This window comes from Eurytemora carolleeae, unplaced genomic scaffold (assembly GCF_000591075.1).
Source record: "Eurytemora carolleeae unplaced genomic scaffold, Eaff_2.0 scaffold337, whole genome shotgun sequence".
Classification (NCBI taxonomy): domain Eukaryota; kingdom Metazoa; phylum Arthropoda; class Copepoda; order Calanoida; family Temoridae; genus Eurytemora; species Eurytemora carolleeae.
The window spans coordinates 112,867-139,566 of NW_019396236.1; the positions used below are offsets into that span (position 1 = coordinate 112,867).

Here is a 26,700-nt window from a genome sequence, read left to right on the forward strand (position 1 = left end):
AAAGTACGCAGGGTATCATAAAAAAACATGGGTATGATTTATAGTACAGGGTATCCCAATAATCAGGGATATGATATATATACATATATATTTATATAGTACAGGGTGTCCCAATAATCAGGGATATGATATATATACATATATATATATATAGTACAGGGTGTCCCAATAATCAGGGATATGATATATATACATATATATATAGTACAGGGTGTCCCAATAATCAGGGATATGATATATATACATATATATTTATATAGTACAGGGTGTTCCAATAATCAGGGATATGATATATATACATATATATATAGTACAGGGTGTCCCAATAATCAGGGATATGATATATATACATATATATATATATAGTGCAGGCTTTCCCAATAAACATGGTGTTTACTTTTTTATAATCACCTTTATAATGAGAGTATAAGTGAGGAGCTAAGGATTAGTTCACACCAAGTTATCGTCTCTTGAACTACGGTGTTTGTGGATTTATCTGATCTAGTTGGGGGATTTCTATACTTTGATGAGAAAGACGATATTGGCTCTGGTACAATTATTTGTTTAAGGTTTGGGTTCCCCGGAACCAACCGTCACCTTCCCCGGACTTTAAGCCGGTCAACTTCGATTCAAACAGTCTGAAGAGGGTCAAACGTAGTGTAAGTATACATAACTCACAGTGGGCCAAGGTTATAATGCAAGGAAAGTTATTTCAGAGGTGTACGCATCTTTTGTACTGCAGTGTACTGTCTCTGGGCGGTAATGTAAACACAACGAAGGATGGGATCCATCTTTCACTTAAAAAATCTAAGAAATATTCTGGTCAAAGGAAAAAATTATCAAAATTATCAAAATTAAACGCTTTTAACCTCCTAGGATACTAAACGAACACTGATGCATCAATTCTTGTTTACAAATTCCACCCAGAGAGAACTAGTTTCAATATGTACGCAGAGTATACGCAACTGCAATTAACTTTCCTTGCATTATAATGTTGCAGTTTGTACTGTGGTTTAAGAAGACAACCAGTTAAGTCAAGTTCAGATTTACATATCAAGCAGTTTGAAAAACAATTTGATTTTACAACATCAAATCTTCTTCCTATTCCAAAGTTCTGTGGGTCTCACTTGTTTTGGATAATTTTAATTTTTTACGGAAAGATTGTTTGGAATTTATAATTTTTTAATTATACTAGAATCTAGTTATAAAATAACCTTTCGCATTCTTTCCATACATATTGGAAAAATTACTAAAATGTTTGGTAGATTTTTTTGCTTTTATTTGCAGTCTTCTAACATTTTTTAAAAATCGAAATTTTTTTAGGCAACAATCCGATTTGCAATATTTGTCCGAAAACTTGTCCAATCAGTCGTTTGGACATTTATTGGAAATACATTTTTAAAATCAATTTTTTTCAGGTTTCATCTGATAGTGCATACAACAGCCCTGATCCTAAGGTAAAAATACTTAATACTCTAGTTTGATCTAGTTTGATTTAGTTTGATCTAGTTTGATCTAGTTTGATCTAGTTTGATCTAGTTTATCTAGTTTGACACTTTGTGAGCTACTAAAGATCTAACTGGAGCAACTCCTGAAAGAAAAAAAAATTCAAAAACAATCAATAAACCTTACAAAGCTTTTCTCTTGAATTGCATTTCTTAGCTCTAAAATTTGAACAAATGTATTATTTTGAATATTTGTTATTTAATGTCCTGTAAATATTACCATAAATGAAGAAAAATATTTCGCGACTAAATTAATGCAAACCTAATAATCAAATTTTAGTAAAAAATAATTTGGGTTCAGTTAACATCTCGACTTGCAATGATATTGGGGTTGAAAGATATGTTTACCCAAATTTAGCAATTTTTACATATAATTAAATAACGCACTTTACAATTTAAAATAAATATTCAAAATTTGGTCAAAAAGAAAATATTAAATAAACTTATTTCTGACAAATTATTTATCCAAATCATTCCTGAAAATATTGATGGTGGTGTTCTTAGAAAATAATATTTTAACAAAGCAGTTAAAAAAATTATATTTTGATCTACTAAAACCATTTTAAATTAAAAAAAATATGTTGTTTGAAATTATGAACATTACGTTAAGTTTAATCTTTGAATTTAATTATATCATAAAATGTCATTACCAATTTCGATCAAAACATTTTTAATTTCGAAAAGATTAAGTCTTTGCCACTAACTCTGATTTTCTTATCCATTCCAATGTCCATTTATAGATTGCAAAGATATAGAAATTAGTGAATTTGAGTTTGCGGCAAAGACTCTATTGCTTTATGTTCAAAAATACTAAAGAAAATTAAGATTTTAGTCAAATTTTCACTTACAGGCATTTTAAAAATATTTTTCTACAAAATATCCACAAATGACATTTTTGGGATTCTATCAATTATCCTTTCGGTAAATTAGTCTTTGAAAAGAATCTTTTCATGATTAAAATTCTACAATTATTAATTCTTTAGACTATTCTCTTTTCAGAAAAATCTTCTTTGACACCAATTTGTTAAAAGAATATTTATTAAAAAAGCATCAAAAGAAATATTTTTGTTCAGGATAATTAATTAAAAAATATATTTAATTTTTAAGTTTAAAATATACAATTGTATTTAGACATGCTATGCTCTAAAAACGAAGGATCACTGTTAAAATAGTGTCCAGACTTTTTAATGTTTTTTTTTCATCGTTGTATTTGTTTTAGGATTCCTTTGCCTGGAAGGATTCAACTTTAGAAAGAAAACTTAAAGATTTAAAGAAAGGTTCCCTCAGTGACGCTCCTGAGCCGAAAAACAGGTTTTTTAAATTATAATCAAAACATTTAGTAAAAAAATCACAAAAAATTTTAAAGCAAAATTATTGCCGGAATGACCAAATTAAACATATGTTAAACAACCAAATTAATTTTTTTTACGCCAGAGAAATTTTTTTTTATAACCAAAACCTACGTAAACCCTTAATTTTTTTGAGGTTTCAGTAAGCCTCGACTTTCGATCAAAGTTTGACCTATTAAACATTTTTCGGTTTTTTACCATACATTTTTGTCTGCGGAAGCATATACAAAAAATTGTATACAGTTTTAAGATAGATGAATTTTAGACCAAAGAGCTTTTAATTTCAAGTTGAAGAAACCGAATTTGCTTTGCGTTAGTTAGTCCAGGTTTAGGTGTCAACTATAGATTAATTTAAATGACAGATATGACACTAGATGTCGTCTTTTAAAGCCAAAGATTACAACTCTATATATTGATACTGCACTATTTAGAGATAATGACAACTCTCTTGGGCGAACCTTAGATAACTGGAAATCCACTCCTTTGCCTAAGGTAAAAAAATGTTTGTTTTTTCATCTAAAAATTAATAATTGACAATTTTTTTTCATATTGAAAAATTAAGCTTTCCCTTTAATATTTTATTACGGTTTGTACCATCAAATTGTGTGTCTGACAATGTAATGTCAATAGAAATAAAACTAGGAATTATGTTTACGGTCCCTTTTTTAAATTTAAATTACGTATACAGCGGATACAGTCTCTTTATCACTATTTGTAATTAAGTGGACAGTCCCTTTAACACTATTTAAAATTACGCGGACAGTCCCTTTAACACTATTTAAAATTACGCGGACAGTCCCTTTAACACTATTTAAAATTACGCGGACAGTCCCTTTAACACTATTTAAAATTTTGCGGACAGTCCCTTTAACACTATTTGAAATTATGGGGAAAGTCCCTTTAACACTATTCAAATTTGTAAACACTCCCTTTAACCCTGTCCTGTAGGTTGAGGACCCTGATGTGCTCCTGTTGAAGAAGGCCAGACAGGAAAAGAAGGTCAAACAGTACTTGGAACAGAACTTTCAGAACAGGAACGGTGAGGACAGTTTTTAGAGAAAAAATATCTTCTCTCTCTTTGTTTAACAGTGTATTGAGAAAATGCTTACTTTGACAATGTATGTGTATCTTTTATTTAGGTGGGAAGGGTTGCAAAATTTTGATTTATTTGATAAAACATAAACGTAGCAATATGACTAAAATATCAGTGTAGTTTTATGTTATGTAGAGTTTAAATTTTTTTATAATTGCATTTCAGATACAATATAATTGTCTTTTTATTTATAATTAACATGATTTATTGAAATGTTAAAATTATGTTGTATAGATCTTTTACCTAAGCCTACTGGGACTAGGACAGGTGACATCTTGACTAATTCACTAATATCCGGTTTTATTGAGTTATCGAGTGCAGATGTATTGTCATGTGATTCTCATAACACAATCTTTATCTTTATAAAATGGAAAATATCGTAACTGGTTTAGCTTGATACCTCTTTAATTCTCTACATTTACATCTTTATACAAGTCATTTTTACAGAATAAAATCACAGTTGAAAAAATCAATTTTTATCGAGAAAAAGCAGGATGTCTCATTAATTCTTAATCAGTGAAAACTTTCATGAGAATCTTCGTGAAACACTGTAAATGTAAGGTCACTTGAAATTACACGAACAGCCCCTTTAAGAACAATTTTGTTTTACTTATATCATATATTGCAGTAACTTAACTATCCTGATTTCTTGTTTAATCTCAGAACCAGTTTAAGAACCTTTTGAACTATAAAACATATTTTTTAGCTTTTAACGATAGTTCTTTTCCTAAACTAGTCAAACTTTATACTAACTTATGGAAATTAAGTAACAATATATATATATATCACTAATCACTGTAGTCACTACTTCTTCACAAATGTACAGTGAAACCCTTAATAACGAATACATCGGAAGAATTTATGAAATGTCGTCTTGACAATTTTTCAATGAGTTTTATACTATATTACGTAAATTTCAGTATTTGCGAAAATAAATAAATATCCTTGAATATGCGGGAACAGTTTTGAAGAGTTCCATATAATCATTTTATTAAAAAACTAGATATCTGCAACATTCCATTATCAGAAAGTGAAGAATACGACATTTGATGCCGAATTCTAAGCAAATATACTAAATGATTCTAATCAAGTATTAATCTGCAGTTTAGATAATGAATGATAAAGGGTTTTCTGAGCAGTTGTTTTTTAAACGATTTTATATAATCCGACTGTTCCCAGCCGTATGTCAGACAAATAATTACGCGGAATTAGTTAATGAAAAAAAAAAAAAATTACAAGCGGTAGAGATTGGTATTGTTTTAGTAAAAGACCGATATTTTTGAGAATGAACGAAATTTTTAGCAACGTCTCATTGTTCAGGAAAAAAAAACAATGGAAGAACAGCGTGGATAGTTCAAAAAAATTTAAAAAAAAGTTTTTTAAAAACGAACAATTTGGAATCGTTCACAAGAACGAATTTTCCCAAAGATTTGGATAAAAACTATCGTATTTTGACTGAACGCGACGATTTTTTTATCATGAAATAAAGCTGACAGGAGGCGGCGGGGGATTACCCCATTCTAGATTAATTTTCTCATTTCCCTTTCTAGAAATAATAAAAAAGTATAATAAATAGTGTTTCCATTTGATCTCACATATTCCATAAATAAAGCATTAATTTCTGTTTGTTTGTTCGGATGTCCGATCATAACTCAGAAACCCCTTCACCAATTTGCCTTAAACTTGTAGCTGGGAACTTGCAGAATCACAGGAATGCTATTATATTGACTTCAAACTTCCAAGTGGAGTATAGGTTTACATTTATAACGAAAGTGTAGGTTTCTGGTAAAGCTGGGTTCACAATCTATTATTTAATAATTTCTATTGAACAAAGGGGTTCAAAAATAAAATAAAAAGAAGAATAAAATAATAAATTTTGATTTTGACATGTTTCACATTAAGTAGAAAACAGACTTCTTGAATAGCTACAGTAGCATCATATACCTATCGCGTTACAGTTACACATATAAAAGTGAAAATCTATCATTTATAATTTTGTGAATTTTCATTTTTTATCTTTTAAAAAAATATTCAGCATTCCCGATTTCAATAATAAACCCTCCTCCGCTTTTCTTTTTTACAACATTTAAAAAAAAAAATTTAGTCTCGGTCAACTTTAAAAATGTTAAATATTTGAATAGTAAACATATAAAATGAACTTCAAATGTGTAAACAATTTTAAATGTACTGCAGATATGTAAACAATTTAAATTGTACTGCAGATATGTTTAAACATGAAATCCTACGCTGACGAAGTGAAAACGTGTATAGATGAGCACAATAACTTCATCAATAATCTTAAGAATGACAGGAACGAAAGAAATTAATTTTTTCATTAGATATGTCTTTTCTTTCACATCAAATATTTTCCATTTAACCGAAATTTTCATGGGAACATTTGAGATGGTAATCGGTTACCATAGCTTCCTACCTCCCATCTAAATTAAAAAAGATATTGATAGTATTTGTTTCATTCTTTAAAAAGTTCTCACTGATTTGAAAACGGATTAAATTGTTGAATTGTTCCATAAAATTAGTCAAATAATAATTTTCGTTGGTGGGAGTAGATCAAAGTTTGAATCTGTATCCAGCAATCCTAACGGCGATGAGTTTTCTCAACCTCTAAGATTCCGTAGTTTCCGTAGTTTGGAAAATCCTCCTGAAATATATAGGGACCAAGAACAGGACCTTGACCACCACCAAAGAAGGAGTAATCTAGGATATCCGAACAGTTTTGGATCTTATACCTCTCTTGATCACTTTGGCTCAGCCCAACTACACTATGAAAGATATACCCCATACCAACCCTCCCCCTACCTCTCCCTGTCCAGGCCTCCGATATCAAGTTATGCTCCGTACAAAGAGACACCAAGGATGGGACGGAATAGGTTCAGAGTACACTCTCAGTACCTCAATAAGCAGAATAATTATTTGAATTGGAAAGGTTCGTTCATTCAGTGCAATTAGACAAATTCCCGATTTTTAAGGGACTGAAGACATAATTTCAAGTGACCCTCTAATTATTGAGTTGAAATGCTCACTTCATGATGGTGCCCTTATAAGCTTTGTATTTTATATTATGAATATGAAATCAATGTGTTTCTTCATGAAAAGTAACTATTCTAAGGAATTTTAACATTTATGTCTCTGATACATTTGAGAAATTATCAGAATTGAACACTTTCAAAACTTTAAAACGGGAAAATATTGAAATTGCATCAATGAACCATGAAAATAAGGATGATAACGGAATTAAGAATTAAGTCGTAAAACTATTTGTTGTGAATATATTCTTGTTATACTTGTATAGTTCAACCGAAGTTATGAAATATAATCTGTGATAATGTTAGACACTATCAAGGGAACAATCATTACTAGGGAAGGGGCTCTAAGGGGGTATCCTTTTAAATTTTTAGTTTTTATTTTAACTGATTATAACATGCACGTCTTTTTATATTGACAAAGAATTAATATGTGTGGCATTAACATCTAATATAAATACTAAATATGTTTAATATATCTTACAAAAGCTTATCTTACAGTACTTGCTTGTTCCCTCACACAGCAATTTGATTTGAATATATTTTTTGTACTGTATACTGATCTGATTGAAAACTGTAAAATAAAAAATTTAATTACGACAACTTAATAAAAATATTGCAAAACTACATTAAAATGTCGCTCTTTTACAATTTTATATTTTTTCCTATTTATTGAATTTCTACTGCAGTTTCTGTTAAAATTTTATTTTGTACTCTAGATAATAAAGCTCTTCGCTCATTAATATTTGGCTGGCATTATTTTAGGGAACCCATGGATAAACTGGGCTAAACAAATTTAATTTTTCTTTTAAAAACTTGATTTTTTTTTCAAAATTAAAGTGCTTTTAAAATTCCACGTGCAACGCCGGGCAGCTAGTTTGTACAAAATATAAAATATACTTTATTTAAATCTGTTATAAAGAAGTATTATCTAGGTAAGTTTGATGACTACAGTCCTGATAGTGAGGTAGGAGCTCTTCAAGCTAAATACCTGGATAAGGACGGAGATAAACCCAGGTAACCTATCAAGTAGTACTGAAAGGGACTGTAAGCGTAATTGTATGTTGAAATTCACAACGGTACCCTATGTCTAATCTTAAGTATGAAATAAAACTCTATGTTTATGTTTTTAAAACTGTTTAATTTGATTTGTGGTTTCTCTGCAAAAGTGATTTGCACATTTCTTGGACATAAGAAAGACTGGAGAAATGATCAGAATTATAATATTTTTTAAGTCAGAAAAACGACGTTATCTCCCACATTTTAATCAGATTAAGGTTTCAAGGGAACCGTACTGCAATCTTTGTATGGAGGGTCACTTGAAATTACGCTTACAGTTCCTTTAATTTTCTAGCTTCAAGTACCTTCCTATACCTACAACTTCAAGTACTACCTTCCTACCTACAGCTTTAAGTACTTACCTTCCGACTAAAAGTACTTACCTTCCTACCTACAACTTCAATTACTATCTTTCTATCTACAACTCCAAGTACTACCTTCCTACCTACAACTTCAAATACTACCTTCCTATCTACAACTTCAAGTAATACCTTCCTACCTACAACTTCAAGTACTACCTTCCTACCTACAACTTCAAGTACTTACCTTCGGACCAAAAGTACTTACCTTCATAATTACAAGTACTTACCTTCCTACCTACAACTTCAATTACTATCTTCCTATCTACAACTTCAAGTACTACCTTCCTACCTACAACTTCAAATACTACCTTTCTTTCTACAACTTCAAGTACTACTTACAAGTTGTTAACTTCCTACTTACTTGCCTCCCTACCTACAACTTCAAGTACTTACCTGCCTACCTACTAAATTACCTTACTACCTACAAGTACTTACCTCCCTTTCTTCAAGAACTACCTTCCTACTTTCAAATACTCACCTTCCCATCTACAATTACTTACCTTCCTACCTTGAACTACCTACATTCCTACCTACCAAACTATATATATAAAGAAATAAGTGTATAGATGCTAGTGGACTTGAAGCGTGACCTATAGTTTAACTGTTTAGTTAATAATTAGAAAATAGGAAGTTAAAACCTCAAGATACAGTAGACTTAACATCTATCTATCTATTGATCTATCTTTCGATCTATCTATCTATCTATCTATCGATATATCTATCGATCTATCTATCGATCTATCTATCGATCTATCTATCGATCTATCTATCGATCTATCTATCGATCTATCTATCGATCTATCTATCGATCTATCTATCTATCTATCTATCTATCTATCTATCTATCTATCTATCTATCTATCGATATATCTATCTATCTATCTATCTATCTATCTATCTATCTATCTATCTATCTATCTATCTATCTATCTATCTATCTATCTAGCTATCGATCGATCTATCTATCGATCGATCTATCTATCGATCTATCTATCTATCTATCTTTCGATCTATCTGTTTAGTTCTCCGCCCCACACGCCACCACCTTTTAGCAAGGCTGAATCTAGATTTGAACGAGAGCAGAAAATCAAGGTATTGTAAATTCTTATTTTTCCTCCCCTCCGGGAAAAAATGTTTGTTGAATATTCGACTAAGACTGGAAATTATAAGCCAGGTTTAGCCGGATTAAAAAGAGATTGTAATTTCAAGTTATCCTCCAGGCCTTAATGCAAAGATGGCAATGCCCGATTCACAATGGTACCTTTAAAACCTTTATCTGATCAATAATCTGGAATATATTTTGCCTGTTTTTAAGGTTGAAAAGTGTTTAATTCTAAAAATTCATGTTTTTCTGCACAAGTCACTTTTATAGAGAAACTATAATTAAAATTAATCATTTTTAAAATCTGTCGAAATTGAAAAAAACGGCTTCAAAACATTGCCGATTTTTGAAAAATCCGCGAAATATTCGGGGATTTTTAATGTTCAAAGAAATAATGGCGATTTACAAGCAAAATGAGCGCGACAACCCCTCGCTTAGCGATGATGTGAAGTATATGATTATAAAAAAGTATTATATTTATGTCATTGCATAAAAAAAATATTTTATAAATATGAATATATAGGGTCCTTGATTGAAAACAAGTTTTCTAGACCTCTCATTCATCATAATATTTATCTAATTTCTTTGTATGTTATTCAAGGATCAATAATATTTTTTTGATGAATGATTGTATAATTTTGGAGACCATATGTACTTTGGATTCAGGCTTATCTATTTTTCTATGAAAGGTTTTGGTTTGAGGGGGGGGGGAAATTAAAAGGTTCAGTCTTTAGTTTAAGTCTCTGACGCACAACTTCTGTAACGGTTAAAGTTAGACTCAGACTTTCCGAATTTTGTTGAAGTGACTTAAAAAATTTCCGAATAGTCTTAACTCTAAAAGTTAGTCTAGAGTCTTATTTTAAACTCGATGCCAGCTAAGGGTTAGTTTCCAAAATTATCCAAATCGGGGGATTATGTTTTAAGAAAATTATCCATAAAGCTATATGTTTTACGACTTTAAAAAGAACACTAATTTAGTTTTTATAAAAAGTTCAGTCTCTACTCTCTAGTCTATATAGGTTTCTTACGCCCAACTCATATTACGTTCAAAGTTAGACCCGACTTATATAGTTAGTTTGGTTTAATTTAAGTGGCCTAGATATTTTTTTAATTGACTCAACTTTAAACAACATATTAGTCTAAAACCTTATTTTAAACTCGATGCCAGCTAAGACTAAATTATCACCAAGTATCTAAATGTTAATAATACAGTAAGGACCAGAAAACTCTGAAGTCGACTTCTAAACTCAAGTTATTACTTTAAATAGTCCAATGAACATGAGTTCAAACTTACCCATTTCCCTTAATAAGTGATTTGATAACTAATTGGTAAAACTTTGCTTTGTACCGACATCATATACGATAATTATTGCTTTTATGTCGTCTTCCTATTCCACAGTTTTCTAGTTCTAACGCATATTCTTATTTAGGTTGGATCCTTGGACTCCTTTACTCCAGGCGGTGCTCCCCGAGAACGAAGGTAAATAGAACCTATTAAAGGAACTGTAAGCGTAAATTCAACTTACCATTCACGCAAAGATATCCATGTCTGATTCACAACGATACCTTAAAAACTTTGTCGGAACAAGGACAAAAATAATTCTGCAGTTTTATAATTTTAGTAAATACAGGGCTACCCAGAAAGGATGAGATTTTAAAGACGACTGAATGGAATTAATTTTTCTATTTTTTCTTTTTCAAAGATTTTAAATAAAGACTTTATTTAGAGAAGAACCTCAGTTGTGGGTTTTCATCCCAGCAAACAAAAATCGAGTTAAAATGGAATTTAACTTCACAATGTTGCCATTTTAGCAGAGTTTCAAAGTTCATTTGTAAACTCTGCAATAGCCAGGCCTGGCTACAACTTGGATTAACACCGATTTTTGAACCCCTTACTAAGTCCACTTTATACCTTTATGCGATAACTGGTTGCAAAAACGTATGGCACGACTAACTCAGTTTAACTTCACATTGACAACTAGTTCTGTTTGGTGGGATAAAAGTGGGTAGCCCTGTACATATTAAAAAAAGCAATCAATGACCTTTTAATCGTTCTATATCATTCAAAAAGTAAAAATGATGGCTGTTTCCATGCTCGTCTATTCAGTTTGAGTCCTCCCCCGTCTGCTAGTTCTGCGCAAGCGCGGTATGAACGGGATAGATTTCGAGTTCAGCCTGGTCGTATAGAGGACTATAGGCCTGGTAGATGCTCAGTTAATAGTGACAAGGTATTCATTCACTCTTTTATTCATCTTTTCATTCATCAATTTACCAAATTTTTCATATATTTAATTATTTCAATTGAGTTAATCCCAAAGCTTGATAACTTTTTAGGATATATAAATTTTACAATGGGGTTTTTTATAAAACAATTTCAGCATTTGGCGATATTAAAATTTGTTTAGATAAAATTAAGGTTAAAATTGTGAATTAATCCGATTTGTTGGTAAATTAAGAGGACGGACGGAGGTTGCAGCATTACAAAATATTCATCTTCGCACAGCTTCAATCCTTTACTGTCTTCTAGATCAGAGCATAATCTTTCTATCAATAAGGTTTTTACTCACTTCACCCTTTTCATTTTACCCAGCATATAGTTCAAAATTACGAACATTTTGTTCAAAATACCGAACAATTTGTTGAAAATACCGAACATTTTGTTGAAAATACCAAACATTTTGTTCAAAATACAGAACATTTTGTTCAAAATACAAAACATTTTGTTCAAAATACCGAACATTTTGTCCAAAATACCAAACATTTTGTTCAAAATATCAAAGATGTTTTACAAAATATTGAACATTTTGTTCAAAATACCAAACATTTTGTACACAATTACGAATATTTTGTACAAAATTACGCATATTTTGTTCAAAATTACGATTATTTTGTTCAAAGTACCGAACATTTGTTTTGAATTGTTAACATAATGTTAAAGATATAAATTTTTTTGATAAACACCTGACAGTCATTATTTAAACAATTTAGAAAAATTCGACCAAAATGTTCGAGTTTTCTCTTGCCACTGTTTTCAGCACTTTTACCCTCTTCTTCTTTTCTTCTTTTCTTTGTGTTTTGTTCATTTTTCTCACATAGTATTCATTTTAATGTTTTGTCTAAACTTTATCTTGGTGGGTTTTATAAAAAAAACTTGAAAACAATGCTCAAACAGTAATTTCAAAGACTTAAAAATCTATGGTCTGTTTTTTTAAATTGACGAACGGGCCTAAAAACTTTCTTGTAAATAGAAATATGTTTCACGTGGTAAATAACTAGTCAATACAGTCGTAAAACCAAAACTGTCTAATAGTACTTTTTTTCTTTTTTTCCCCTAACCTCCCACCACCTTCCTAAAACATTGTGGTTTTTAAAAAGACATTTCTGATTTCTTTACCTTTTATTCATTTTCTTGTTTTCCTCAAAAGTATGCTATTTCTAATATTTTCTTTCTTTGCTCTTTTTTTGTCCTTTTTTGTCCTGAACTTACTGTGTTATATGCTCAAAGCATAATGTTTATATTTGCAAGGTTTTTGACTCTTGTTTTTCTTTCCTTCTTTTTCAATTAGGTATTCAGAATTTTACCTTTTTTCGTTCCTTTTTCTTCTTTCCTCTTCTTGAGTGAAATTGTATTTTCAAACTTTTTCATATTTCAGAAATTTAGAGCATTTTTGCAATCATTATGATGCCATTTACTTAATCTTTTTTTTTGTCTGAAAGGGCAATTTCAAGTAAACCTTCAATAGAGTGGCGTTTCCTATTCACAAAGGTAGCCCTAAACCTCTGTTTCCGATTCACAAAGGTAGCCCTAAACCTCTGTTTCCGATTCACAAAGGTACCCTTGAACCTCTGCCCATTAGGTCACAAAATGGAAAATGTTATCTCTTTTCAAACTTAATCAATATGAATTCTGTTCATTTCTGACATGGTTTAATATCATAAATCCGCTTGTAACTTTCACTCACCACAAACCAAATCAATTTTCAGCTCGACACATAAGGATATCTCAATCATCTGAGAAAGATGTTAAGGACACTGTTGTGAATCGTATATGCCACACTATAAAAGGACGGTTAGTTGAGTTTAAGTCTATAAGAGCCTAAAAGAAGGAGAAACCATTATCCCTATGTTTTCCACAATTTCTCTTTTTTCTCCTTTCTGTTTTGTTTTTTCTTTTCAAATCTGTCCGATCATTTAAATCGGTATTTTCTTTACTATTTAATTTATTCGAAATAAACGGAAAAACAGTTAAATTAATAATAATTTTTTGGGATTTAGATGAGCAAAATAAATATTATTTTTCATCAAGTTAAAATATTTTTATATCTTACTAATCTTACTTAAATATGTTAATTTAAATGAATAGTTATTTAGATTTATAAAGTTTTTTTTAATGCGGTTTATGAAATAGTATTTTAATGTGGTATATAGAATATATTTTCAATTTGGTTTACCCATAACAGATTTGAGACTTCAAAGACAACTGTACGGAATATATTGAGTCTTCTTTCTTAATCATATAATTATTGAAAAAATGGTGGTTATATTTAACAATTTTTAGGTCGTTATTCAATTTTTATCCTTTGTGGGTAACCCTGTAAAATGTAAATCTTTTAAATTTGTCCGTCAGTGTTTGCTTGTGTTTAAAAAGACACCTTTCAGTATTCTCATACATATTGAGTAAAAAGTAGTCTATATATTTTTATTGTATTACTCTTAATTTGTTGTTAGAAAAGTAAAATATAGTCGAAATTTTGACAATATAAAATGCTCAAAATGGTTTCGTTTATAAATTTTTTTTCATTGTTGGGCATTAAATATTCTTGCCTGAACTATTTCATGTTCTTTGTTTAGAATATTCTTCTTTACATTTAGGAGATATAATTTCCCAAAGGATTCCTTTAAATGTGCTTTGAAATTTTATTTGAATTTCATTCTTTTGTTCAACTTTGATTACTTTTTTTAATGTTATATTAAATCTAGTATTTTATATTTTTACTCATGAAATTATACACCATGAGTTCAAGTATATATTCTAGTATTTTATATTTTTACTCATGAAATTATACACCATGAGTTCAAGTATATATTTTTACTCATGAAATTATACACCATGAGTTCAAGTATATATTTTTACTCATGAAATTATACACCATGAGTTCAAGTATATATTGTTGATTTAAATGATTTTCTAATAACTTAATGGATTCACGTGCGCGTATGCAAAAGATGGCAATGGCTGATCAAGTATAAATTAAATATCAATGTTTATTATTTTTAAAACTGATAATTTTTCAAATGCGGTTTCTCTACAATAGGTACAATTGCGCATTTCTTTTGCAGGAAAGCATGTATAAATATCTAAATTAGAAATTTTTAAACATTGGAAAACGACAATATCTTCCACATTATTAATCAGTTTTTTTATTGTGAATTTTTAAGTGACTTGCAGATTTCTAGCTACAAAAACCATTTTAATTTTAAAGTTCTTTCAGATTTCGATTTTCGTTGAAATATGAAAATTGTTTTTTTAATCTTTATTTTCATTTTTAGGAATCTGGTCAACAATCTGATAGGCATATGCAGAGGTATCCAATTTGATGTTACAAACTTTTTTTTTCAATCACTTTATCTTTGCAACCTGACCTTTAATATTTGATAATAATATTTGACACAGTGGAACCTATACAAATGTGAAATAGAAATACGTTCATTTTAAAGATTCAACAAGCATTTCATATTTTCAAGCTACTGTGCGCAACCTATTTTCATTATAATAACCCCATATATTAAAATACATAGTATATTGAATAACAGTCGTCTTCATATTCCACATTGGGATTCACAGTAGTGATTTTTGAGGTCACCAACAATATAGGTTGCAAAGATATAAAGAAAAATTAGAGGCTGTGCAGTGGCGAATAAACTGTTCATTTCTCAAAAATTGTCAAAATTCAAAATTAAAGAAAAAAATAATAAAAATAATAATAATAATAATAATAATAATAATAATAATAATAATAATAATAATAATAATAATCTAGGAGGATAAAGGATGGTTATGAGAGTGATTCAACTTTAAGTTACAGAAAACATAATTACAATCCTACTCTTACACCCTCTCCTAAACAAGCAAAACAACTCTATACACAGGTATATCTAGTCAGATATATTTATTTTTGGAATTTTTAAAATTTTAAGATTCGTTTCTAAAAAAGAATTTTCGAATATAATTATAAATGTTAACACTATCAAAGTAAATCTAGTTACATGGAAAAAGGTATAGTTTATATATTTTTTTTTGTAATTAAACGAGGATATCGAAAACGTTTCCAGTTTGATGTTTTTTTTAATCCAAGAGAAAAAGAAACAATTTTACATCAGGCAATCAATTGTTTTTCTTTTCTTAATATTTGATCCTGGTTCTAGGCTAGTTTTTTAAATCTTGAAGATTTGCTTTACATTTTTATATCTAGGTGCAAAGAGGTGGGGAAGTCCCGATTAATGGATTAAGAATGTCCGGGAGTGAAAAAGGTAGAAATTAAATTATTGCTACAACTACAATACTTAAAAGAAATTCAATGCCATTAGATTTTTTCTCAAAAAGGAATTGAGTCTTTTCCACAATCTCAAATCGTCTAATCTCAATATCTTTGCAACCTTTGATATTTTAAATTTAGATTGTTTGATCAAAAAGAATTTACAGTTTGAAATATCTAAGGTCTATGACATTCGAAATCCAGAGTTTGTGGTAAAGACTCAATTCCTTAACAACAATTTTGTAAATATACAAAGAAAACCGAAAAGCTGTGGAATCAATGTTGTCCTTTTTCACTTTTACTAAAGAAATATCGCCAATGTTTTTTTTAATTGTTGGATCTGATAAATATCTAAAAATATGTCAAATTACAAAATCGGTAAATCACAAGAAAAGAAATAAAGACAATGTGAATTTTAATGATTTTCGGTTTAAACTGGAGAAAATGTTGTAAAATTAAATAAAAAAAATTTGAGATTGTTTTTTTTGTAGTAGACTATGCATGTTTATTAATTACCAACTTTCTTATGTACACAAGTATGTTTGTTGTTTGAAAAATATGCACAAAGTACTGTTATTGTTTTGTACGCAAAAAAATGTAAAAAATGCACAAATGCATGAAATCAATTACATAAAAGGATGCACAAAATATTAAGTAGTGGTGGGTTATTTTTTAATTAAATTGAATATTTTTGTTTTGTCATTGGCAAAAATAAATAATTTAAACTTTTAATTAATTTTATTTTTACAAAGTTACTTTTAGTTATTTAAATTTCAAAGCTTAATCCTGTTTAAAAATCTCAAGGATAGTTGTAAAAGAATTGAGTCTTTGCCACAAACTCTGATTTTCTAATCCCAATATCTTTGGAACCCGATGTCGTAAACCTTTGATATTTCAAACTTACATTTTTTATCTAACAATAGTCATAGTTTGAAATTTCAAAGATTTAGGACATTGGGATCCAAAGGTATAGGGATTAGAAAATCAGAGTTTGTGGCAAAGACTCAATTCCTTTAAGGGAGTGGAATCTCACTTTATAAGGTGGTATGTCCGATTTTCAATGGTACCCTTTAAAACTTTGTCTGTAATTTATCCTTTATCGGCCTAGGTAAATGTTTATAGCCTGGTGCCAATAAACGACTAGTCTCTTTAAAAAAGGTTCTGAAAAAAGCCAAAATGATGACACCAATTTTAGATACCAACTTATATTAACATATATGTATATTGTATATTATACATGCAACACAATATGAAATCAAATCTTATTTGTTTGCCTATAAAGTGTGCTAAGGATGACCAATTTTTGTTTTCCATACAGTGTGTGGAAATTTGTTTCCATATTTCTGGACACCGCCGCAATGTATATATCCCTCATTTGAGGAGTTAATCACATGTTGCACACAGTGAACAAGCACAATAGCATGAATAGTAATGAAGATTTACAGAGAGGAAAATTACTAAGGAGAAAGATGCATGCTTATCATAGAGATAAAAATGAAGAATTTAGCACCACTGAAAGATGAATGAGAAATTGCTGCATGAGTAAAAAATACACTTCTGGAGGAATTGCACAACTACCAAGCAGAATGCCATGAAAGTAAGAAAGCAGGTAGCACAACAGTCAAAATGTTTACAAAGAAGGACAATAATGTGTCATGAAAAATCTAGGATTTGAGCATATAAAGTTGACACTTTTTTGTCTCATGAAAAGCCAAAACTTAAGAAACTCTTTGAAATCTTAAATCCCTGATTTTAAGCCACATTCAGCATGAAATTAAGTCAAACTAAAGTGATAATGTTTTAGAAACAGAGGTTCTTGAGAAGCAAGATGAATCAGATGATGAACAGCTTGAAGTTGATATTCTTCTCAAAGTAGAAGAAGAGACTGATGGAGCTGAAACAGATCCTGGCTACTATATCATAACTGAAGAAAGATCAACGAACTGCCCATCAGTAGCTGGAAATGTAGAGAAAAGGGGAGAGGAACCTCCTGAGAAAAAAGAGGAAGTTTATTCAAATCATCAGAATGAAGTCCCTAAGGAGAACATTGATGAAGACTGCAAGGAGAAGAATAAGGATTTTGAGTTATCTGGTAAAGTCAAGCGATGGTCAAAGCTTCTGAAATATTCTATGCCCTCAAAATCAAGTGAAAAGGAGTCACACAAGAAGACTGAAAGCAAGGAAAGGAAGTCATTGAAGGACAAGATGAAAGAAAATGATTTTGTTGTGTTTCTCACTGAGAGAAGGGCTGTCTCTGAGTCCAGATTCAAAGTGATGGATGCAATCGGGAACCCGAATCATCTGGTGAGAACTAAATCAGATCAGAGTTTGAAAGATGAATCCTGGAACTCAGGAATATCTTCTGGATCTGTAAAAGACTTGAAATCCAAGTTTGAAGATGAAGCACTCAACTTTGATATGCAGATTCAAGAAGATCCTAGCCCTAAAATTTTAGAAAATGCTGAAGAGGGTGTTGAAAAGGTTGATAATTCACTTCCTGAACCTGAAAGATTGAATGCTGGGAACAAATCAACTGGTAGCAGTGACAGCAAAATAAATGAATCCAGTCAAGATTCCTCAAATGATGGAAAAAGAGTAAAAAAGGATGATCATGTTGAAACTAAGACGACAAAAAAGGAAAAAAAGGAGAAGAAAGAAAAAAAGAAGCCATGCACCATCTGCAAAACTCCCAAAGAGCACAAAGAACACAGAAGAGAAAAGAAAAGGGTGAAACGGGAAAAGGCAGAGAAAGCTGATAAGGCAGCAGAAAGGGATTCTAAAATAGTGTCAACCCCTGAAACAGTATCTGAAAATGGAAAAGCAAGTCCTCATAAGATTACTGGAGAAAAATTCTTTCAAAAACTTCTTCTCAGAGAGGAGCTGGAAAAACCAAAATCTGAAAGGCTGTCAAGGCCCAGAAAACAGAACAAAGAAAAGAAACCATATGTAAAATCCTCCCAGCCAACTTTAGGGGTCTTTTTGAAAGGAAAACAGCCAGTTTCAGACTCAATATTTAAACATTATGATCAAGTTGAGAGGTATCTTGAAATAAACACACTACCAAGAGGAGTAATTAGAAATGAAGAATCACCAGTAAGAACAAGTTCTAATTTGGGTGGACCCATTTTCCCAAGGTCCATTTCCAACCTTGAAAGAATTTCATCTAGAAAGAACTCAGCAGAGCGACCACATTCAACCATGTCAAATACTTCAGAATCCTCTGACAAGAGATCATTTAGCTTACCACGACCTATTTCTTCTTTGTCACAAAGATCTGACTCTTCATTCATTATTGATCATGTTGAATACAGAAACTATGTTTATGAAATGGTTCACTCAACACCTAAAAATGAAAGATTTTGTAAGCTTCAATCTTATTTTAGCACTCTTGATAGAGTTATAAAGCTAGAAAGTGTTGCCAGCAAAATGGAGATTCACAAGCTTAAGAGTGAAGACATTGTGGATTTTGATACATGGAGAACAATGAGAAAGAAGGAGAAGGCCAAAGATGAGTTGGATTATCTACTTACTGACCTGAAAAGGGCACAAAAGGAGAGAGAGTTTAACTTTAGACCAAAGGAGGTTGAACACTTTAAATGGAAAGGGGACAGTCGCCTCAGGGTGCGGGATAGATCAATTGAAGACTTAAAGAGCATATTTAACAAAAAAGGAGCTAGTGGAGAATTAGATTTTACAAAGTCTTTGCCAAAGAACTTTGCCAAGCAAGGAGGATGGTTGGAGAAACAGGAGGCTAGAAGTAAAATCAAGGAGCCTGATGCATTTTCTACTTACCCAAATTCTAGAAATATTCAGTCTCCTTACTCCTTCTTAAATACACAAAGATCCAGAAGTTCTCTATCTAATGATCAGGTTTCATCGTTGAAGAATCAGTTAAATGATATCCTGAGCAACAGACCTACCAGTGCTGCTTCATCTCAATCATCTCGCTCTCCTTCTAGACATGAGTTCACTATTGAAGTTAATGAAAAGGCAAAGCCGTTGGAAAATCTTTTTGTACGGCCTGTACCAGAAATGGTGAGAAAGAGTTTAGAAGAAGCTGAAAGAAATCTTGAAACCTATTCGAAGGAAAGATCAAGATCCAAGGAAGATGAGGAGCGTCTCAAAATTTCCAAGACTATCAATGATGAGCTTATGAAACGTGTAAATTTCAAGGAAGAATGTACTCAGAAGAAAGTGAATTTTAACACAAAGGACAACAAGGTTCCTCTTGTCTTTCAAAGAAATACGCCAAAAAGAGACACTTCCCCAAGGGTGTGTTACTCATTAGAGACTGAGCAAAATGAAGATAAAAAAATGGAGCACAATGAAAGTAGTGATTTCCTACTTGTTCTTTCTGACAATGAAACCAGAAACCCGCAGGTCACAGAAATCATAGACAAATGGGCCAGTGCAGATTCAGAGGAGGAACACAAAAGGATGGATGGGAAAATGAAGAAGAAAAGTCGACTGTTGGGTGGATTTAGTTCTCAGAGTTCAGACAGTATAAGCTCAGGTACTTCAATGCACACTGTCATATATCAACCTCCCATAGAGAAACTTGATATAAAGACCATTGAAGAAGTAGAGATACCAGACAATATTCATGAGAAAAGTTTTGAAGAAATCAGAAAGAGTTTTGAGAATGTTGAGTATGTTGCTTTGCCTGAACCAATCTCTTTGGTCAAAGAAGATCATAACATTCCAGTGAACAAGGTAAGAGAGACCAAGAAATCCTTTGAAATTATGCCAGATGACAAGGACACCTTAGATGAAACAGGACCAACAAAACCTCCTAGAACTCCAGTTAGGTCATCATCTTTTCACAAAGCTATTGGTAGAGCAAGACAGAATCAACCCCCACCCCAAGTGACTCTTGATAAGGATAGCCCTCAAAGTAAATCTGCCTCCAGTATCCCAGAGATACTGCAAGATGAAGGTTACTCAACTTTCCCTAATTCTCCCCGCAAACCTAACCGCAATGTTACATATCTAGAGAAGAGTTACATCCCAGAAAAATCAATTTCAAATGTGGATTTGACCGACACAGAAAATAACAGCCTTGATGAAACTTTCGGAAAAATGCATGAAAAGGTGCACTCATTGGGAGAAAGCACAGATGGAAAGCTGTTCATATTTAGTAGAAACAGTGCCTACAGCTATAAACCATCTGACCCATCCAAATATTCCAGGGCCTACCTTCGTGTTGCCAAGACTGGAGATGTTAGAGATAAGAGAATGCAATTTGAAAGATGTAATGGTAACATCGTAAAGAGTTTACCTGCCGTAAATCCTGACTTTATTAAAAAACATGCCACAGACTCCTCAAAGGTTGTCATTAAGAATCAGGAAGTAGCCAATTTAAACCAAATCAAATCAAGATTAGAGAAGTGTGCCAACAAATCAGATGACATTGTGGATTATTGTGGTGCCATGCTGAATAAGAATAAGATCAAGAATCTCTGCAAGAAAATGGGGCACAGTAAAATACTGTCTAAAATGTCGTCTTTGCAAAAGAATGGAAAGCTGGAGGATGATGGCTTCAATAAGCTTAACTTTAAATCAAAAGTTGAAAATGACTATTTTAAGAAGTATCATAGTGGAGATATAAACATGAAGAAATCAATATTTGAAGGATCCCTACAGAATACTCAGATGGAAGAAAAAGAAGCTCCAAGCTTTAGATGGTCTCAGAGATTTGAAAAAGATATGCCCAACCCTGGCAATTCATATACAAATGCTCAGAAGCAAAATCAATTCCGTAGCTACTATGGTTATCATGCCGGTGATGCTCCACATATACCCAACAGAACTGATAGTCGTACGTATTCTAAGAATTTAGATGAACTCATCTCAGCAGGCTCACGCAGACCAATTTATCTTCACATGCCTGGAAAACAGCCAATAACAACCGGCATGCCCTGTGATCAGCCAACAAGCTTGCCAATGTTTCCGTTTAATAGTACTTCTATGCATCCACCATACTTACCCCCTCCACCATACAGAGATAATATAAGTTTAGGAATGTAACTTTTGGCTATTTCTGTATTATTAAAAACCTTAATCAAAATTTACTCTTATCCTTACTAACATAACGCATTTTAAGATAAAAATAACCAAGATTAACATTAGACAGAGAACAGGTTTCAGGCTCTGTTTCCCTTCCTAACACTATCCGCTATCATCCTGGTCCAACCTTGTTAACTAATCCAAGCAAGCATGTTCCTACTAACCGAATATCTAGGCTTGCAGCTAGATACAACAAAGAAAATACAGGCATGTTACTATTTTCTTTTCCATTGTTCTAGATGGTGTTCCTTCTATTACAGTGTTCCAGAGTAATGGTGAAGGTCAAGGTAACCAGTGTGACCAAGTTTGGGCCAATAGCAATTTTATTCTCAGAACAAATAAGAACTTTTTAATACACAATGAACTTATTATCAATGGTAAAACTGGTTTAGAATTCTATTTTACATTATACATTTGTTACACTTACCATAACTGGGTTCATTGTATATATAGTACCATGAGTGTGACAATGGTTTAAAAGTTTGATTTTTATTGTATAATATTTGTTAAAGTTCAAAAAGTTCAAAAGATGATATTTGCATGCACATATTTACGTTTAAATGTTATACAATTAGGGCAACCAGAGTATTATTTTTCTAACTGTGGTGTTTTTTTAATTTTATTATTAGAAATTTAGCATTAGATTACGTTTCTTTGAATTTTTATGGTGGAGAACCATTGTTTGTTTTTGTGCTCACAAGCTGAATGATTTTTATTTTTGAATATTTATAAATTTTTGAAATTATTGGAACTATGAAATTATTGGAACTATGAAATTTTAGAAAAATAAAAACTAATTTCTTTTTTATCTAGCTGAAGCTTTTTGTTGAAAAAGTATTATTGGTATCACAATTTTGACAATACGTACATAAAGAACTGATTACTCAACCCAAACTCTTTATATGATAAAAACTTTGACTGTTAGATTTGACAGAATTTTTAGACTAACATATCAAAGATCTACAACATCAGGTTACAAAGATGAAGGATTAGAAATTTAGAATATGAGGAGAATATTCAGTTTAAAAAATATTTTGCTTTTTTATAGATGTATCTTCAAGGCCTGGAAGCTATTCAAGCATGGGTAGAAGGGACAATCAGGTCAGTTATTCATTATTGTATCATACAGTTGACAAAACTGAGTAAAAGAACATTCTAATAAACTTTTGTGGTGCCGTGACAAACTCCTGAAAGACAAACTCCTGAAAGACAAACTCCGGAAAGACAAACTCCGGAAAGACAAACTCCTGAAAGACAAACTCCTGAAATTATGAAATTTTTCTCTGAATGAAATTTGATAAAATTCATAAACTTTAGAAGAAAAATCCGCAAATGTTCTAGAAAAAATTCTCAATCTTTAGTAATTTGAATATGCTTCTAGCAGCAAAGTATTACAATGATCAGAATAACCAGCAAATTTATTATTATTTATTTTTTATCATTTAGGGTTAGGTTAGGTTAAGACACTTTCTGGGCCGAGCGCTGCGGCTAGGACAGGCTAGAGGGCCGAGCGCTGCGGCCATGGGTTAGGTTAAGTGTTGACACTTTCTGGGCCGAGCGCTGCGGCTAGATTAAATATAAATTGTGAAACATTTTTTTAAATTTGATATTATGGAGTTTGTATTTCAGAATTTTTTATTTTCAGGAGTTTGTCTCGTCAGGAGTTTGTCTCGTCAGGAGTTTGTCTCGTCAGGAGTTTGTCTTTCAGGAGTTTGTCTTTTCAGGAGTTTGTCTTTCCGGAGTTTGTCTTTCAGGAGTTTGTCTTTCAGGAGTTTGTCACGGCGCCAACTTTTGTTTCAAAGTAGATTTTTAAATTAAAATCTATTCGTAATCTAATCAAAAAGGAATACATAGATAAAATAAGGAGTTAATTAGTCAAGAACTATATTTTTTTAATGAGGGGTTATTATAATATGCGTTATACCAAGAGTCTTTTATTAACTACGTGTTAAAGATTCCATATTTTAACAAGGGATAATTTACGAACTGATTATTCCTAAGAATTTTGCTCTGTCCATTCATGTTATTTTATTAGAAAACAGGACTATAATCAACTCCCCCCCNCCCTCGACGTTACAAAGTCACATATGCTGTTAGGAAATTATAGCTTTTAAAAAAAGAAAAAAAAGAAAATATATTTAACATAATAAAACCGAAACAAGGATACAAGGCTCGGAAATGTAAAGCGTGAAATTCGTCATGAAATACTAAATTTGGAATCCCAGATTTGCCCGAGGAAAACTTTTACCTATAAAAGTCTTAATCTACTCAAATAAGAACTTATAAAGTAATAGGACATACCTTTGGTTCTATCAAGTTCTCCAAATCAAATTTGTGGCAAATCGGTCAAAGGGTTCATGAGTTATGATTGGACATACAAGCAGACAAACATACAAAAATACTTTGTTTAATTTAGAGATGGGGAGATATGAGAGAACATGAAACAGAAGAAGATGTAAAGCGGAGACAACAACAACAACTAAACCAGTTTTACAGTACACTTTCATTACAGAAGGTAAACAACAACAACAACTAAACCAGTTTTACAGTACACTTTCATTACAGAAGGTAAACGACAACAACAACAACAACAACTAAACCAGTTTTACAGTACACTTTCATTACAGACGGTAAACAACAACAACAACAACTAAACCAGTTTTACAGTACACTTCCATTACAGAAGGTAAACAACAACAACAACAAAATCAGTTGCACAGTACACTTTTGTTACAGAAGGTAAACAACAACAACAGCAACTAAACCAGTTTTACAGTACACTTTCATTACAGAAGGTAACCAACAACAACAACAACTACTAAACTAGTTTTACAGTACACTTTCATTACAGACGGTAAACAACAACAAAAACAACAACTAAACCAGTTTTACAGTACACTTTCATTTCAGAAGGTAAACAACAATAACAACAACAACAACAACTACAATAATAAGAACATTTTAATCTTGATGTATCAGGAAAATTTGATTAAAAGGGATCAGGAAAATGAGAAATTATCCTGATAAAATAAATATAATCTTGATATATCAGGGAAATGAGAAATTATCCTGATAAAATAAATAAAACCTTGATATATCAGGAATGTAACAAAACATCATGATAAAATGATTATAATCTTGATATATCAGGAAAATGAGCTAAAACGGGATCAGGAAAACAGAAAACATCATGATACGCTTCTACCAAGCCAGAAATCTCCTGTTCCTTTAAACAGGTGACTGATAAATATTTAATCTATTTAATTTAATTTAAAAAATCATTAGTTTCTTTGCATTTCCGATTCATGACAAGGACGAATGTGCTATTCTTAGTTTTCTATTTGAAAATTGATTATTTGAAATTGTGGTTTTTACAAAGGTAGATTGCAACACGTTATAAGAAAGAAAAACAAATATTTAATCCTAATTGATACTCAGATTGGGATAAATAGTATATGACACTTTTAAACTGAAGGGTCTCCTGAAAGTTAAAACAAAGCAATTGAGTCTTTGCCACAAACACTGATTTATCTTTATGACCCAACGAGACAGACCTTAGATATTTCAAACAATGTATTCTGTTAGATCAAATAATTCCATGTAAAGGACTGGTCTTGTTTTAGATATGAGGATCAGGATGTGAATGGTAACCAGGCAGTTTACTTGAATGCAGGACGTAAACCTGAAGATTGTAAGATGGTGGGCAGAGCTCTTTATTCATTCCAGGTAAAGTCAATTCAAATAAAACTTCGGAATAGAAAGACGACATTTAAAGGGACTGTACGCTCTCCATGCGAAGATGGAATTGTCCGATTAACAATGGTACCCTTAAAAGCTTTGTCTGACCAAGTATGAGTTAGACGTCTAATGTTTGTAACTTTGAAAACGTATTTTTAATTGGTGTTTGTTTAAAAAAGAGACTCTCGCATATCTACTGCAATCTTAGTTACAAGCTTGGGAACCCAGCTATGCATTGAAACTATTTATATAAAGTTGGTTGGTCTTTTTGTTATTTAATCCGTGGTTCTATAAACAAGTACCCCAATCAAAATATGAGACAGATCTGTCTAGGGGTTCCTGAGTTATGATCTCACGTAGAAAGAAAAAGTACAACCGAGATTACTACTTTATAAAGATAGATAGAAGATATTGCAAATAGTTTTACCATTTGCTGACGTCATAGGTTGAAAATCAGCTTATTAAGTGAAACCGGTCTGTGTCTAAATTGCTGTGTTTTATTTTTTATTTGACAATGTTAAGTTTTTACATGTTGATTGTCGAGTCTGTTAGTTTTCTTTATATTCCACAGTTTTATACGTCTTACTTACCCTAAACTAAGATTTTGTTGTGAACTGCAGCGATCTGGAGTAATTTGACCGAAGAAATAGTTGGGTTTAGTGGAGGGTTTATATTAGCCTCTATATGCTGCCAACTCTTGTTGTTTGTTAGAAAATAAGTTGATTATTTTTTGTTTATAAATAAAACGAATGAAAAAGATTTTTAGATTCAAACTTGTCATGTAACATTTTATCAATTAGGAATCCTAAAAAATATTTAATTTTTTGCTTCAAGGAATCCCCCCCCCCC

The 26,700-nt window shown here is 31.4% G+C and overlaps 2 protein-coding genes across 6 annotated transcripts in view; both read left to right on the top strand.

Moving 5' to 3' along the window:
* Window positions 1-26,700, top strand: part of LOC111699001 (uncharacterized) — a 59,709-nt gene that overhangs the window by 26,600 nt on the left and 6,409 nt on the right. For 3 of the 5 annotated variants that reach the window (XM_023469519.1, XM_023469522.1, XM_023469523.1), the window contains 19 exons: window positions 570-659; window positions 1,419-1,457; window positions 2,725-2,816; window positions 3,286-3,346; window positions 3,803-3,893; window positions 4,182-4,214; window positions 7,924-8,005; window positions 9,432-9,501; window positions 10,942-10,991; window positions 11,619-11,739; window positions 11,968-12,066; window positions 15,062-15,096; window positions 15,553-15,661; window positions 15,985-16,042; window positions 17,852-21,865; window positions 23,162-23,214; window positions 24,530-24,628; window positions 25,264-25,349; window positions 25,737-25,839. In XM_023469519.1, coding sequence (XP_023325287.1) covers window positions 570-659; window positions 1,419-1,457; window positions 2,725-2,816; window positions 3,286-3,346; window positions 3,803-3,893; window positions 4,182-4,214; window positions 7,924-8,005; window positions 9,432-9,501; window positions 10,942-10,991; window positions 11,619-11,739; window positions 11,968-12,066; window positions 15,062-15,096; window positions 15,553-15,661; window positions 15,985-16,042; window positions 17,852-21,865; window positions 23,162-23,214; window positions 24,530-24,628; window positions 25,264-25,349; window positions 25,737-25,839 — 5,385 coding nt within the window. The remainder of the gene's footprint in view (window positions 1-569; window positions 660-1,418; window positions 1,458-2,724; window positions 2,817-3,285; window positions 3,347-3,802; window positions 3,894-4,181; window positions 4,215-7,923; window positions 8,006-9,431; window positions 9,502-10,941; window positions 10,992-11,618; window positions 11,740-11,967; window positions 12,067-15,061; window positions 15,097-15,552; window positions 15,662-15,984; window positions 16,043-17,851; window positions 21,866-23,161; window positions 23,215-24,529; window positions 24,629-25,263; window positions 25,350-25,736; window positions 25,840-26,700) is intronic. The other 2 variants (XM_023469521.1, XM_023469520.1) reach the window with 2 other exon arrangements.
* LOC111699002 (uncharacterized) lies at window positions 6,129-7,493 on the top strand. The gene is made up of 2 exons (XM_023469524.1): window positions 6,129-6,258; window positions 6,515-7,493. The coding sequence occupies exons 1-2, from the start codon at window positions 6,182-6,184 to the stop codon at window positions 6,912-6,914; spliced, it is 477 nt and encodes a 158-aa protein (XP_023325292.1). The 5' UTR covers window positions 6,129-6,181; the 3' UTR covers window positions 6,915-7,493.